The sequence below is a fragment of the Juglans microcarpa x Juglans regia genome, chromosome 1D (genome assembly GCF_004785595.1).
Source record: "Juglans microcarpa x Juglans regia isolate MS1-56 chromosome 1D, Jm3101_v1.0, whole genome shotgun sequence".
NCBI classification, from domain to species: Eukaryota; Viridiplantae; Streptophyta; class Magnoliopsida; order Fagales; family Juglandaceae; genus Juglans; species Juglans microcarpa x Juglans regia.
In genome coordinates, this window is record NC_054594.1 from 18,629,167 (window position 1) to 18,644,763 (window position 15,597).

General features: G+C 35.6%; 2 protein-coding genes across 4 annotated transcripts; both read right to left on the reverse strand.

Moving 5' to 3' along the window:
• Positions 1-1,977: 1,977 nt before the first annotated feature.
• Positions 1,978-5,226, reverse strand: LOC121238307. 3 transcript variants are annotated; one of them, XR_005935103.1, is made up of 5 exons: positions 4,994-5,224; positions 3,639-4,565; positions 3,038-3,182; positions 2,755-2,887; positions 1,978-2,463 (listed from the first exon to the last, which is right to left on the reverse strand). XR_005935103.1 is itself a non-coding variant. In XM_041135157.1 (4 exons), exons 2-4 carry the CDS (start codon positions 4,180-4,182, stop codon positions 2,883-2,885), a joined length of 660 nt encoding a protein of 219 aa, XP_040991091.1. In that variant the 5' UTR covers positions 4,183-4,565; positions 4,994-5,226; the 3' UTR covers positions 2,487-2,882. The 3 variants fall into 3 exon arrangements, 2 of the variants coding, with proteins under 2 accessions (XP_040991091.1, XP_040991080.1); XM_041135157.1 differs by lacking the exon at positions 1,978-2,463 and having other exon boundaries at positions 2,487-2,887; positions 3,072-3,182; positions 4,994-5,226; XM_041135146.1 differs by lacking the exon at positions 1,978-2,463 and having other exon boundaries at positions 2,487-2,887; positions 4,994-5,223.
• A 3,552-nt stretch (positions 5,227-8,778) lies between these two features.
• Positions 8,779-15,275, reverse strand: LOC121238347 (galactokinase). The gene is made up of 13 exons (XM_041135189.1): positions 14,802-15,275; positions 14,298-14,482; positions 13,864-13,910; positions 13,283-13,377; positions 13,050-13,132; positions 12,387-12,455; positions 12,035-12,220; positions 11,459-11,593; positions 11,200-11,334; positions 10,432-10,502; positions 9,728-9,805; positions 9,206-9,347; positions 8,779-9,107 (listed from the first exon to the last, which is right to left on the reverse strand). The coding sequence occupies exons 1-13, from the start codon at positions 14,965-14,967 to the stop codon at positions 8,997-8,999; spliced, it is 1,503 nt and encodes a 500-aa protein (XP_040991123.1). The 5' UTR covers positions 14,968-15,275; the 3' UTR covers positions 8,779-8,996.
• Positions 15,276-15,597: the final 322 nt, after the last annotated feature.

Genomic DNA, 15,597 nt, shown 5'->3' on the forward strand with positions numbered 1-15,597 from the left:
TTGATCAATGCCATGTGGAGGTGAAATGGAATTGCATGGTTCATTTTTCCCAGCCTCTGAGGGTTGACTCTCGGTATGGTGAACAATGTTGTCTTGTAGGTTTACCTTACTGCTACTTGTTACTCTAGAAAAAAGTTGTTTGATGCAGAATTCTTTCTTGTTGCTCTCTTCAGTACTGATGATGACTGTTTTACCCTTTCCGAGGTGCTCTACTTGGACATTCTTCCTTATTGCTTTGATAATCCTTGGACGAACCTGTATGGAGGTTTCAGATGTTTCTCTGATTCTCACCGGTGGAAGAGTGGGAGGGATTTGTTCAAATTGTGGGACTAACTGTGGTTGTTCTCTCGATGGTTCCTTGGGTCACACCATGCACCTTGGATCCTGGAGGTCTGCTCTCATCCAATGACCGAACCATGGCTCCTCAGCCGAGCTGATGTATATGGGGCAGGCCAGCTGAAGATGGCCTAGTCTTCTACAACCGTAGCAAAATTCGGATAAACGCTCATATTTGAAGCTAACTTTAGCAGGACTGTTGTTAATTCTGGGCAAAGTGTATCCTTCATAGAGGGCTTTATTCGTGTTAATCTCCACCCTAATTCTTAAGAAAAGCCTTACACACATGTTGGGAAGATAAGATTGATCAATGTCAATTAAACGCCCCAGGACTCTGCCTATTTTCTCAGTGTTATCTTCAGTCATCATTTCGAGGGGTAGTCCATAGAAATGGATCCAAAATGCAGAGTGTGAAAGGTTTATTTCCTGAAGACTAAGACTTGGAGGCCATTCTTTGAGCACCATATGATATCCTTTAAAATTTCAAGATCTTTGGTGAAACACTCTATTCTTTTCTAGTGGGGATGGAAAAGTGAAAAAAAAAAGTTTTGGTTCCAAGGTCTTCGATGGTGAGCCCAGGTACAAAACTCCAAACCACATGTATAGTAGAATGAAAAGTATGTTTGTTAAGAGCTTTGGCTGAGACCAACTTACCAATGAGAGCATGGTTTGTGATCTTTGCAGCAGATCTCATATGCCAGTATCAAGATGATGTCATCCCATGTTAAAGTTTTTGCTTGTTCAATGAGCATGTTGATGTTCGATTTGTCTTTTGTTATTACTTGGATGAGTTGGTTGAAAGTTGCGGAGGATTGGTTGGTGGAAGATGCTGGAGGGTGGATTAGAGATAAGGTTAAAGGGAGGTTAGGTGGGGTTCATAAAGGTTGAGACTACTGTAGGAGAGAGAACCAGTGTTTTAAATTTCGTACCGTACCGGCCGGTACGGCCAAAATTTTTCGTTTCGGCCGTCCGGCCAGTACAGGTACTATATCTGTTCCGTACCGGCCAAAATACCGGCCGGTACCGGTCGTACCGGCCTGAATTTCGGCCTGTACCGGCCTATATTTTGGCCGGTACCGGCCGATATTTCGGCCTGTGTTTTTTTTTTTTTTTTTATTTTTTCAAACTACAAGCTTATTTTTTAACCCTCAATTCAGATTAGACTATTTATAATTTTTATATATATGTATTTATATATAATTTATTTATATATAGACTATTATTTTAGAATATAATTTTTATATATATTTATATATATAATTTATTCATATATCGACTATCCCGAAACGTTATTCTGAAACGCTATCTCGAAACGGTACCGGTACCGAAATATTTCGTTTCAGTACCTTGACCGGTACGACGTCTGGTACAATATTCAAAACATTGGAGAGAACTCATCTTCAGATAGAGAGAGAGAGCGGTCCACTGTTTCAGACCTTGCGAGGTCTTATTTTTCACAACTTGAAAGATAGTGCAAATTATCTTTGTTCTAACTGAACCATTTAACATTATTTTAAATTTTGTATTATTTCATTAATTCTTTAAGTTTATTATTCTCTTAATTACAACACCACATTTCCATATTGTAATCATTCACTTTACTCTTCCCAAAAGACTTATCAGGTTCAGCTTCAACCGTTGTTACTGCACAAAAATTTGAACCTTTTTCTTTTTTCTTACAATAAATTCAGAGACTCGGATTGCAACAGACACTGATAATCTGGTCCAAACCGAACAAGAGAACCCAAGATCTTTATAGCCGGGGAGGGGATGACCCTTTATTTTTAATTATTAAGTAATAGAGGAGGTGCTCGCCAATCATTTGATTTGCGACAACCAAATCTAAAAGTTGCACGTGAAGCCAGGTGCGAAGACTCTGAGACTCGGCATGTGGATCTCATGGACAATTAGAAAACGAGCCATCCTATGTTGAATTACTAAAGACTTAAAACTTTCTGGGAAGATTCTGTCACGGGGTCACCTGGTATATATACCTCCAAAAGATCTCAAAGAAAAACCATTACTCAAGAGCTCTTCATTTGTTTCACATTTTGACCATTTGGATGCTAATTAGAGAAACCAACAATAATCACACTGCAATCAGATAGGAAAACCAGAGCACCATCACTGCATCCAGAGGAAAAGAACACTTTTTCAGTCAACAAAAAGAGAGATTCCCTAATATTTTCTGGAGCTTTATAAATAAAATAACCACCCTCAATCAAACATAATTTGGCCAGGTTCGTTGCTACGGAGCAACTTGTGAAACGTATTTGGCATCACCTATAAAAATTACTCCTAAAACTTATACATTAATTTGACTCACCCCCCAATTTTAATTGATATACACAATAAAGGGGATAATTTACCCAAAAGATTCAGATTAAAGTGAGGGAAAATGGTTTGCGGGAGAACTACAAGGGCAACTCCGAAGTTTGTTCTCCAATGAAAAGTAGGGCTGTAGAGCATTCACTTCAGTTATGCTCCCTTTCATCCCGCAACTCTCGTCAACTTTTCCGATCGATCAGAACCAGTCATTTGCTCTACTAAACTGCAAGGTACCAACATAACAGATGATTTTTACTAGACTGCCTCATCACTATTGTACTCATGAATGACAAAAGTACAAACCAAAATGAACAAGAGATTTCAATAAGGAGGGGAATATAGTTTATATAGCCAATATGGACAATATACATACTTGGGAGACCCAGAACCAGGTTCATTTGGCTCACTAGCAGACGGAAATGCATAGTAATGAACAGAAATCAAACCACTGTCCGTCGGTCCTGCTGACACAGGAGATCCTTGGAAGTTTACAGGTGAGTTTCTACTGGACGACATTCCTGCAGCATTGAAAATCTCATGAGAACGCAAAACAATGGTAGGAATACCAACCAAAAAAAAAAAAAAATCTTGATAGGTAAACAGCAATTTACACGACAATGATATAAACTTAAAGCAATGGAACGTTATAAGATTCTAAAAACTAAAGTGAATGTTTGGCCTCTCATACAAAATCTAAGTGAATCTACTGAAGATTGATGGCGAATCTAAAGTACGACTTTGCATCATCAGGAAGTGCTATGCTACCAGCTCACTAAACAAAAAAGAAAAAAAAGGTAGCAATGAAGAAACAAGATATATTCCATAATCGTTGTATGGTTCTTTCAGCATAGTACTCTAATTTGTTGGGTCAAATCTAACCCATCCATCTTCACAGGGAACAAGTCATGCAGTCAACCAAAATCCAATGCTAAATGCAAAGGTAATCAACATCAAGTCCAATAAGAAAATATTACCTTGAAAGATTATTACAAGACAGAAGAGAATGGTCAACACCATGGCAAATATGCTGCTGCTATTAGGAGATGATGACTTAGCAACTTTCATCTTCTTCAAGGCTTTCATTCGCTCAATCCTTGCCTTCTTCAACATGGCAAGTTCAGAGATCTCCTTGATTAGCTTCTGGTCAGCTGCATCCAATGATGGACCTCTGGGAGGTCTTGGAGGTTTTGGAGGTTTTTTATTGCTTGACTTTTTACGTTTATCCTTCACTGGTGTTATCTTAACATAATCTACAGCCTCTACCCTCTCTAATATCTTGTTGCTAACCATCCTCACAGTCTCAGGAGAAAATCTATTAGAGTTTGAAAAATCGCCACATGAACTCTCCTTATTCTTGATGGGCCCATCAATGAACCCACCACAAATCTTCTCGAGCAATGTCGTTTCTTGCTTTGTAGCACCCAAAAAGGGAACTTTGATCGATTCATCTTCACTAATTGTGAGCCCACTCTCAATATCACCTTCAAAATCTCTCTCTCTCGGAGTCATATGATCCATTTCAAACCCACAAACCAAATCTAATTATTTTCTTCTCCACACACTCCAAATGGCAGAATCCACAATATCCCCAGAAAATCACCAAAAACATTAGTCTTTGAAGTCAACCCATAACACAAATTGCCTCTCCGCAATATATATTAACTTCTTGTGCCAAAAGTGATCACAACTGAATCTACCTTCATTAAGTAAAGAAAATTTCCAACTTGAGTCACAACTAAGGCCAGAAATCTTCACTATTGCAGTTTAACTTGTTATGCGCGAGCTGACTGACTTTCTAGTGAATCAACAGAAAGATAACAATTCCCCCATGACTTTTCCCGGTGAATTATACCCAAATGCCTATCTCCACAATAAGAACAATCCCAACAATGAACAGAACCCTGCAATTATTGACGCGAGAGAAAAATATCAATCAACTATCATCTGAAAACAATTACATATAACTCTTGTGGTGATTTCAAAATACCAAAACAGACCAATGCAATGTTGAAAAATAAAGCCATAACCAATATGAAAATCCTTGAAAATAAAGCAAAGAACAAATTCGGGGTATAACAAAAGTGGATTAAAAAATGGCAAAAAGAAAAAACGATTGCTGAAGCAACATTAAAGTATATAATCCCACAATCAGTCAAACCCACGAGATATTACAAATCAACCCACCCAACATAGCCCGTATACAGTTGCAATGCAACGAACGTAGTTAATATTCAGCGCAAACCAAAGCCAAAATATAGAAAAACGTAATAAATCAATCAATAAAAACAAATAAGAAGCATTTTGAAGAATGAAACGGAAAAGTGAATACCTTTGACACAAAGCGAAATAACCCCAGATCCGATGCCTGAAGAGAAAATGCCACCGTAGAAAACGGAATAATCGGCAGAGAGAGAGAGAGAGAGAGAGAGCTGGGGGAGGACACGCCACGAGGGGTTTAGGCCATAGGCATAGGGGGAGGAGGGCCGGGAAAGTGCTTGACTACATTGTCTTCTCAGAATTTAAGATTTAACAACTGTCTTCTGTTATTATTGCACTAATAGTTTTTTTAGATAAGTAATACTAAAATACACTACGTGATGTTGTGGTCAGATAAGCTTCACCGACACTTGTTCTAACTTCACTTTTTGCCAAATCTCTTTGTAGTTTCTACTTCTTCACATTTTTTTTTTTTTAAATAAGGACACATTTTGGTTTTTAGGATCTTATTGTACCTAATATTATACTTTTTAAATACCCAAAAAATTATAAACTTTCAGAGTTTTAAATATTGTTATTTCTTTGGGTTTAGTACAATTGTAAATATATTTTTAATGAGCAATCACTCGCACACTCTATACTTATAAATTTTTCATAAGATGTGAGGTAGTGATTCTAGTAAATAGTAACTGATGTGAAGAACTTTTCATTTTTAATAACTTACTTTTAATGTGAGGATATTCTATTTAAAACATCTAATAAAACATGTACAAAGTTATTATGATTAACTTCCATAAGGAGTCATGAAAAATTCTTTGGGTGACAACCATAAAAAAATATATTTGAAATTTATCATTTTATTTTATGTTATTGTGGCAAAATGATTGAGAGTTTATCTAAACTCATCCCATCTCATCATTATAATTTTTACAAATTTTCACACAAAATATAATAAACAATTTATTTTTTTTCAAATTCTATAACAATAATCATATTAAAAAAATAATATTTTATGCAACTTTCAACTTATATCTCAATTTATCTAATCTCAACTCACTATTAGGCCTCGTTTATTTTCAGAAAATATCTCATCTCATCTCATCTTATCTAATCATTACAACTTTCCTAACTTCCAATACAAAATAAAATAAACAATTTAACTTTTTTAAATTTCAAAATAAAAATAATATTAAAAAATATATTCTAGTAATACTTTATTTAAATATCATCTAAATAAACATAAGCCTTTCTTGCCCAAGTTAAAAAAGCCTAGCCAAATAAAGCTAGTCACTTTATTTTAAGAAAACTTTTAAAAACCCTACCTGGGAAAAAAAGAACCCAATAACATGATTGGGAAGTGGATACACCTACTAAGAAATTTACCATTCCATATTTGTAATCGTGCATATTTTATCAAGGAAAAAAAAAACCGTAGACCTAATATATTTGTTCGATCTATTTATAGCAACTCTTGCGATTTGAAATTCAGGACGAGTCACTCTTGAAGAGGGTTTGTGCACCCTCAAGATAAATTAAAATTTTGTACCGAACATCCAATGTCAATGAAAAGAAATAAAAATTCAAGATGACTCTAACACAACACATTAAGATATTTTATAGCATACCTACAAATATTAAGATCTCAACTGAGAAAATGAAATATATGTAAAGTGAGTTTATAATAAAACTTAATGTATTTATAAACCTGTATTGGGTATTTAATGTATTTATTTATTTTAGAAAATTAATGTTTCAAAATGAGATTGAGATTTGAGAAGCTAATTTTCCCTTTAAAAGAAAAATCTATATACAATTGTACCTGGGCTGTTTGTTACTTTTAGGAGGAAAAAGATTAGAGTTGTGCTAGGTGTATGGGATGAGAAATGATCTCGATATTCGGTGTCTAAGCGCCACACATTCATTTTAAAAAAAGAGTAAATACAAGATTTATTTAATAAATTTTTTTTTAATAATAAATTCTACTCTTTTTTAAAACAAGTATACGGATTGTATAAAACTTACGATTGTATCTAATATTATTCGTATGTATGAAAGCGAAGAAAATAGACCCTCACATTAACAGTAAATCTACTATGTATGCGAGTGTCCTTTTTACGGCCCTTTCGGTTTTTGAAAACGGTAATTTGTAATGAAAATTAAACGTTTGGGTTGATCTCGTCAGAAGTCTAAACAGCATTATTAGTCAAAGGTTAACATCTAACGGGAAGAATCCAACGTTTATATTTTTGAAGAGAAAGGGACAAAAAAAAAAAAAAAGGAAGCGAGAGGACTAATTCCTTAAGCTTTTAAAACCCACTGAATCATAAACCAAATGACGGTCAATTAATTACTACAAATCACAAAGTCACTTTCTTGTGAGCTTATAAAGGTTATGGAATATCTACTTTTTCTATGGATTGTGACTGCCCACCAAAATTAACACTAAACTGCATGTTTTTCTCTCTCTTTTTTCCTATTTATTTTAATGAAAAATATATCCTCATAAAAGGATAATAAAATGGACTTGGGTTGGCTTAATCTATTACAGTAGCTGAAGAGATAGAGACAAGAGTAATTAAGACGTATCATATAATATCAATGGGTGGATGGGACCAAATCCACAAGGGACTCCACACGGGAGGGAAGATGTTTGAGATCTCAGAGGATTCTACGAGTTTGGATGTTCCATAGATGGGAGGATAATTTGGACCCACTTGGTATTTTGGATGTGAGATTTGGTCCCAAATAATTCGTTTCATGTGCCTTCAATGGCCTATAATAATCATTGGTCTCTTTCTTTCTGTTTCTTTTTTGTATTTATTTGTAGAAAATTTCTATCATCATCCTCACACCACATTTATTTATTTATTTATTTATTTTCTCTTAGTAAATGTGTAGAAGAGCTCTTATTTGTTTAGAAAAGATCAACTTAATAGTGGTTTAAGGTCTTAAAGAATAACGTATTTATTTGTTGAGAGAATTGGTCAGCATAACGGTCAATTCTCAACATCTCCTTTGCATCACCTCACCCGAATGACTTAATTGTTTATAAATATTATTGGGTTGAATGTGTCCTTTCCCTCGTCATCTAACAATCCAAGAAAACAACACTTTTGAATACATTAAGCCGGTGCTCATGCCTCCATGATTCATTCGTTCATAGCATCTAACACCTTGGGCTTTCATTAAGCTGCCGAAAGCTCAAACATTGATATTATCGTTATTGGTATACTTGCGCATGGGTTAGAATTCCCTCCATGTCAACCCCACTTGGAGAGGCCCATGCAGCCCTTCTTGCTGTCATCAATGCTTCCTTCCTACATTCTTTTTTATACAGTTTACAAGTCCAATACTTTTCCCTTTTGTACACGCTTATATTCTCTGTTATTTTATGTGCACCTGAACTACCAAAATGTTATTGTTTCAATCAACTAAAATTGGAATAATAGCATATTCTTAAAAACTAGTTCTAAATCAATGATGCATACACCACCCCTTAATTTTTCAAATCTCAAATTTTTCATAAACTGAGAAAGTGGTCAGCTTGGGCCCGCCCAACTAAACATTAAAGATTGCAGAGTGCAAAACCACGTGAGATTCGATAACAAAAATCCATGTTGGCCCCACAGCCCTATTAATACACATGCAGCAGATTTAAACCCATTTTAATTAGTGGACCATCACGACGGATGAAGAAATATCCTGAACCGGTTTTGTCTCTACTTCTAGCTATAAGACCCGGCAATTTTCGGACAGGGCAAAACAATGATTCGGGTTCCTCCATTCTTTTGCTCACATCCACTCATACTATTGAACACTAATCGGCACGCACATCGCCCGGGTCTGTCATTAGCAATGAAATATTGTAATCGAGTAGCTCTGCTGAAATGGGCAGAATTTGGTATCAATGGTAATTTCCTTTCACAGCCAACAAACTCTAGGCCGTATTCTTGTTTATTTTCGGCCAACCTTAGGATTTGTGACAAGGACGTCGATAAAAGTCCATTCCACAAAAAAATTCTAAAATTATGTCGTTAGATTTTATTCAACTGGACGAGATTCTTTACGCCGTTTCTCTACCCAATAAAAGCAAAAGGGCGAGCAAGTGACACATACTAAAACTTGAAGATGGCAGCACCACTTGACGGCTTGGATGCAAACACATACAGGCCAAGATCGTTCTTGTTAATGATCCCTTTGTCAATCCTCAACTGGTAGAATCGTTCCTGATACAAATACGAATACAAGTTGCACGGACATTCATCAATTGTTTATTCCAATAATGTATGGGTAACTTTCCATCCAGGAACAATCGAAGACTAACCTTCAAATTGAGGATAAACTGTGGGACAATGCTCTCTTTCACCAAAGCGACTGAACAACCACCCCATCCAGCTCCTGTAAGTCTTGCCCCAAAGGCACCGTGTTCCCGACATAAATTTACAAGTTCTTCCAGCTCAGGACAGCTAGTTGAGATTAAGAAAAACAAGAAAAATTTAAAATGATTGTATAACGTGAGCCAGGCCGGGCATATTTCTTAAAGGAATAGCTACTGCAGAGTAGATGCATTTATGCTTAGATTTAGACTGCTTTCTTTCAATAATTATATAGGTTGCTATGCCAAAAAGAAGTATGAGAATCTCATAAAATGCTTCATTTTTCCAAATAAAAACATCAAATGTGCAGTATTTATAAAGGAAAATTTGTTACACAAAGCATGTAGCCAGTAGATGCAAGCTGCATATTTATATGGACCTTTGAGTCTTTTTTATGTGGTTTCTCACTAATGATGAGGAACTAGTGAAAGTGCATGCACATTCTGGAAGCCAATTTTCAATATTTGTACCTGCATTCGTACAAAACACTACAGCTGTAATGGCTCTCGTTCATAAGGTCACCAAGCTTCTTCAGCTTGTCCTCCTCACTGCAAGAACAATTAATTGAAACTTAGTCTCGAGAAACTAGGACTTAGATGATAAAATAAGAAGGTTCTGCAACATATACATCTATTTTGAAAGGCAGAAACTTAGATTGACTGAGAAGAAAATAATAGTGAAAACTACAATCAGCCACATTGCAAGGTTCTCTTGGACAGAGCTTCAATCAATAATTAAATTTCGGTTCCCAATTCCCAACCTAGTTCATAATACTCCAAATTCATATTGGAGCAACCGAATGGCGACACATTTCATCAACATAACAACCAGGAACATAGAATGCACATATAATGATGACTATGTATAATGCGGACGTCAACATGCCACAACCCTCCTTTTCTGGGCATGTACCATACTTGAGAAAGGATTATGAACCAAAAACTTCAAAACTCTAATTAAAGAAGTAACGATCAATAGGTCTAGGCTTGCGAGTTTCCTGAGCATAGAGCATGTGCAGTCCATAATTAGATTATTTTTTTTCTCAAGTAATTTGATTCATTTATCTGTAATAGTTTAACAATGCTCAATTTGATTGATACTTAAAAGAAAAAGAAGCATTTATGAGAGCCAAAAAAAAAAACAAAGAAGCTAGGATCAATTAGATATAACTGACCTTAACTCTGATGCCACAGTGTCCTTAAAGGCATATACTCGCCTGGCCTCAGAATACACATGAGCAGCTCGCTAAATGATAAGTTTATCATAAAGAAATAACATCTTGAATCAGAAATGGACAAATAAATCACTTACTAATGATTGGACTGCATGCCAACAAATGCTACTCAAAAGGGGAATAAAGAAAAAAAGATATTTCCAAACAAAAGCATACATGATTTACTCTGAATGTCTTAAGTTCTCTTTTGTGGTAAAAATAAAATAAAAATTTACAAAAGGAACCAAATCTTAAAATAAGAATGTAGTAAGATTAAAGTTTGACTTCTGAATTATTAAGAATATAATGCGAAATGGTTAACCATTTGTACAAGTTAATTCTAAATATCCTAAATACTTTTTGATACTACAATGCTGGTATAGGGCATAACTTAATTATATCTGAGGGAACTCCTAGAACAAGAAAGCTATTCTCAGAATTATTCTACCTCTCCCAAACAAGGAAAATCATGAGCTTGTGATGTAGATTGTTGACCGAGAAAGCTTAGGGCAGTATGAAGGTAACCTTAGCAAGTGCTGCCCAACAACTCCTCATTATATTCAGGCATTCAGAAGGTCTGTCTCCATTTTAAACCAGTTTTAATGATAATTAAAGAAAATAAAAAATGGAAAATAAGAACATGAAAGATTCATAAATTTCAAATCATAGTTTAGCTATGAAATGGGTTAAAAGTAGCTGTCCATCTATGAAATACAAACAAGAATGTACCTGATGCAACTTAAAGTTCTTGGCAGCTTTCAACACATCGAGAGAAGTTGGAGAATTACCAAAAACTGATGGAAGCTTTTCCTCCATGATTATTTCAATCTCTTCAGCCGTATATGGTTCCTCTTTCAGGAATTTCTAATGAAAGACAGGAGTTTAAATACATACATAAATCCAGAATATCCAACAAACATGTATCACCCCATGATCAGTTTGTCATAGCATAATTCCAAATGTTGTTGTAGATAGGCAAAAGAAATACCTCGACAGCAAGGACAGGATCGGAAGATCCACGATCACGGGCAAATGACACGCACAACCCCTCAACATCCGAAAGTGTTTTCACATTTGATACTGCCTCTTTTGGTTTCATTCCCAGCTTTATACCAAGCACAATCTGAAGAAGTTTGACGGCACACAGCATGATTCTCTATTTGATAGATCAAATCATCCATATAGAGATGATGTATGAAAGAAAAAAGTTGTTACCCTTGCAATTTCCAAGCCAGTTAACCATATATCTCTTTTTTCAGAAAAAGAAAGTTGAGTTTCTTCAGTTAGAATAATGGTATCTTCAAGTGATTATACATTCACTTAGGTCATTAACTCAAACTTTAGCTCTTGCACTCGAGAAAAAAAAAAAAATTTGAAGCAAAACTCCTCAATATTTCCCTTTAGCCGCCCATCTCCTTCCAACTTGGTTGAAAAGTAATTGGCAAGTGTCTTGAAAATCATAATACGAAAACCAAAGCGGGCATACTGAAATCAAATATAAGGGACAGCGAGGCAGATTTATGAATATTTCATGTTCAAGTCTATACGAAAAACTGAGACTTACAGCAGCCAGCCGGCATTCAACAACCCTGTTATTGTAATTTGTAGCAGCTGTGACTGCTTTCTGAGATTCTGCCAGAGAATGGGCTACTACAAAAATCCCACCAGCAGGAAGTTCCACATCAGTAGCTTGAATAGGGTTGAAATCAATCAACTCCGCAAACCCAGATTTGGCCATTACAGAGATTGCCTGCCACGTGAAGAAGGACCGGTTGGTTAGGGAGATTAAACTATACCAATGCAAGTAGGTCTCCATTTGACAGGCAAAAAATCAACTAATAATAATCAGAGATATTTGATGGTCAATGCAGAAAATTAGAACAGAATTAATCATTACAAAACAAAAAATGTATTACCTGATCCATTCCGCCAGATTGGGTTCCAATGTGTCGTTCACATTCACATGTAAGTTGGGCAATTTCTTTCTGTTAAAATAGAAACATATGTTAGGATCTGAAGGGTTTAACGAATAAACAGACAAATAGGAGTAAAATGTTTACCAGCGGTACAGAACAAGCAGGATTTTCCATCTTAATTATAGTACTAATGATTTCAAAATAATTTTATTGACTAAATTCCACATGAGTAATGTATGCTTGAAATCAGTTACAAGTTCGACACTGTAGTTCAGGAAAATGATTGCAAACTTTGACAATGTTGCATCCCCAAGTTCAGAAGTAATAAATGCACAGCCTATGTAAATACAAGTAAAAATGCCAGTACTTAAAAGACAAATAAATTCTTTACTATAAGTCAGATGCACTCCAAATTAAAATGATCGTTTGTTTATGCAGTTCTAAAGGCATAAGAGGGGAAGAGAGAGAACCCTCTATCTATCATTACAAATTTCCACAAAATAGGTCACTTTATACAGAACATGTACTTTAGGAAGAGTTTCCAAGCAAACGGTACATACGCCCGCTTGGTATTTAATAAGTGATTTTGAACTAAAATGTTCCACTGAAGACAACAAGGAGATTCCATAATATACAATTGGTGAAATAATGCTTAATATGTACCTTTGGGAAGTTCACATCAAAAGCAGCCATGATAGCAATTGTGGAAGAGCAAACAAATGCCGCAGAGCTTGATAATCCAGATCCTAAATTAAAGGAAAAAAAATGGACCCCGAATTGACACTAGTATGCAGGTAAACAATAACAATATTGTCATAGTAAAAACATGGCAAACAAATCAACTTCAATTGAACATCATGGCCAATGCCATTCTGTGTGAATAATGGGAAATGCACCTGTAGGAACTGTTCCATCCACAAGAACATCAAGTCCAACAGGTGAACCAGCATTAACTCCTTTTAATTTAGCATATTCATAATAGCCTTTGTACCTGGAGAATAAAGACCATCATTTTCTGCTGAGAAGTAATTTAGTTGCTAATTGATAATTTGTACATGTTTATAGAAATTAATGTAAAGAGAAATCGTCATCGAAGAGATATGGAATAATAAAATGTCCAGTCTTCACATACAATAACTTTTGATTTTAGAAACTACTTTAAATTTGATTGCCGTTCTACCATGCGAAGAAGCTCTCTTTCCACTTATCACACAAAATTTATTTGAACAACTTTGAAACAGGTGAAGTTCTTGCAAGTGATGAGTCAGATTAGGGAACTAAATTAGGTTAAATTCAAAGCAAACATACATTATATTTTCAAGGTCATTTGGGGCAAAACTGCAGCACAACATCAATTCAGTTTTGCATTTAGTTCATGAACTTCTACAGAGGGTTTATCTAATCCAGAAGAGTGACATTAACATAGAACGCAGTCACAAAGAGAATATATCTAGAAGTACAGTCTTTCATTTCTCACCCACAAATAAAATAATGGCCCCACTTGTGATCCTTCAAGTTAATTTCCTGCACAATAAACAATGTCAAAAATTTTGATATGAAATTTAGATTTTTAAAGAGGTGGACATGGACTACAAGTGACATGGTGGAAAGCAAAGATTGAGTTTCTACAGATAAAACGGAACTCTAGCAACCACCAATCCAATCACTATAATGTATTATGAGATCTGAATTTTAACAGCATAACAATGGTTTTAACCTCAATCTTAGATGGGAATTACGAGGCAGCAAATCAAAACGTATGCAATCTTAGAGGGACGAAGTAACATCAACAATCCCAATTTAAATTAGCGAGTCCAAAATGCCAAAGATATAATGCGCACACACCAAGGGATAGGATCTAGCTACAAACTCAATCGGAGTAACAATATATTATGAGCATTATTCATTTACCTGGTCAGGATCAGCGGGATACGTGCACATGGTGTACTTATCATTGACATTAGCAATTTTGAGAACCTTTTCTGCGTCTCCCTCATCGTGCTTTCGGATTGCCACTATCGTGTCTTGCCGTATTGCCATCGGCAGCACCGAGTAACCTTCGTAGTCAATGTGCTCTCCGATCAAGTTCACTCTTCCTGCATGCAGGAAATCAATCACCAACACTCCGGTTCTCAATCTATCATCAAGACTCTATAAGTCCAAAAATGAACGGAAATAAAAATAGTTTATGATAATAAGTCCGCACTGCATCAAAAGAACAGTGTGTGTTTGTGTTTGCACACACACAAAGAGGTTAGATTCATTTCCAACAATCTAAGATTCAGGAAATAGAAGATTTTATTTCCCAAAGAGTTTCATCATTAGCGAGCAACGCGTGAAATCCATTTTCAGAACCATAAGACTTCCTCGGCAACCAAAAACAGATATTAAAGGAGAGGAAGAGAGGCAGCCAACCTGGAGAGCGAGCAAAGACGTGAGGAGGATGGCCGAAAACCTCGAGAAACTTGGACTTGAGATTGTCAAATCGAAGCTGGGCCTCCTCGAGCGGGGAGCCGTCGCCGTAGACAGGCTCCAGTGATGAAAACACCGGTATCGGGAGCCCATCGTGCTGCTTCGCCATTTGATTGTAATCGTAGAACTAACTCGGAGATCAGTGCCAGCACCAGATGGAAAGCTACTAACTGAAGGCTCTTTTTGCGTGTATCTCGAGAATCTTGGCTTTTTGTTGGGGATTTTGATTCGGATGAAGAAGATGAACAGCAATTAATTTGGATAATGTTAAATTCTATACTCTTTTATATAAATGTTAATAATTAATTAATTAAATTAGTTTTGGTCATGGTCAATCTTAATTAACGGATTAGCTCCCGGACAAATCTTTTAACAGTTTGACATGATCAAATCAAATCAGATCAAATCATTATACTTTCACTGAAAATTAATTTACAGATATCATTTTTCTAAAAAAATTCGAAAAGTTTTGTAATTCTTATAAATAATCTAAATAAATAAATAGCAAAAAAATAGATTATTTTTTCTAAGAAAGTGGCCCAAATGTGGGAAGTTTTTACACGTATGACGTAACGATCAGATGGGCATTGTCATTGATTGATCCACAAAAAGGGGGAATCAATGTCACGGTGTTTAACGTTGCAATAGGTCCCACAAAAATAAAGGAATCCAATTCATTGTTAAAGGCAGAATAATGAAATTAATTATTAATGGGAATCTCTGATTTTATTGTCAATTA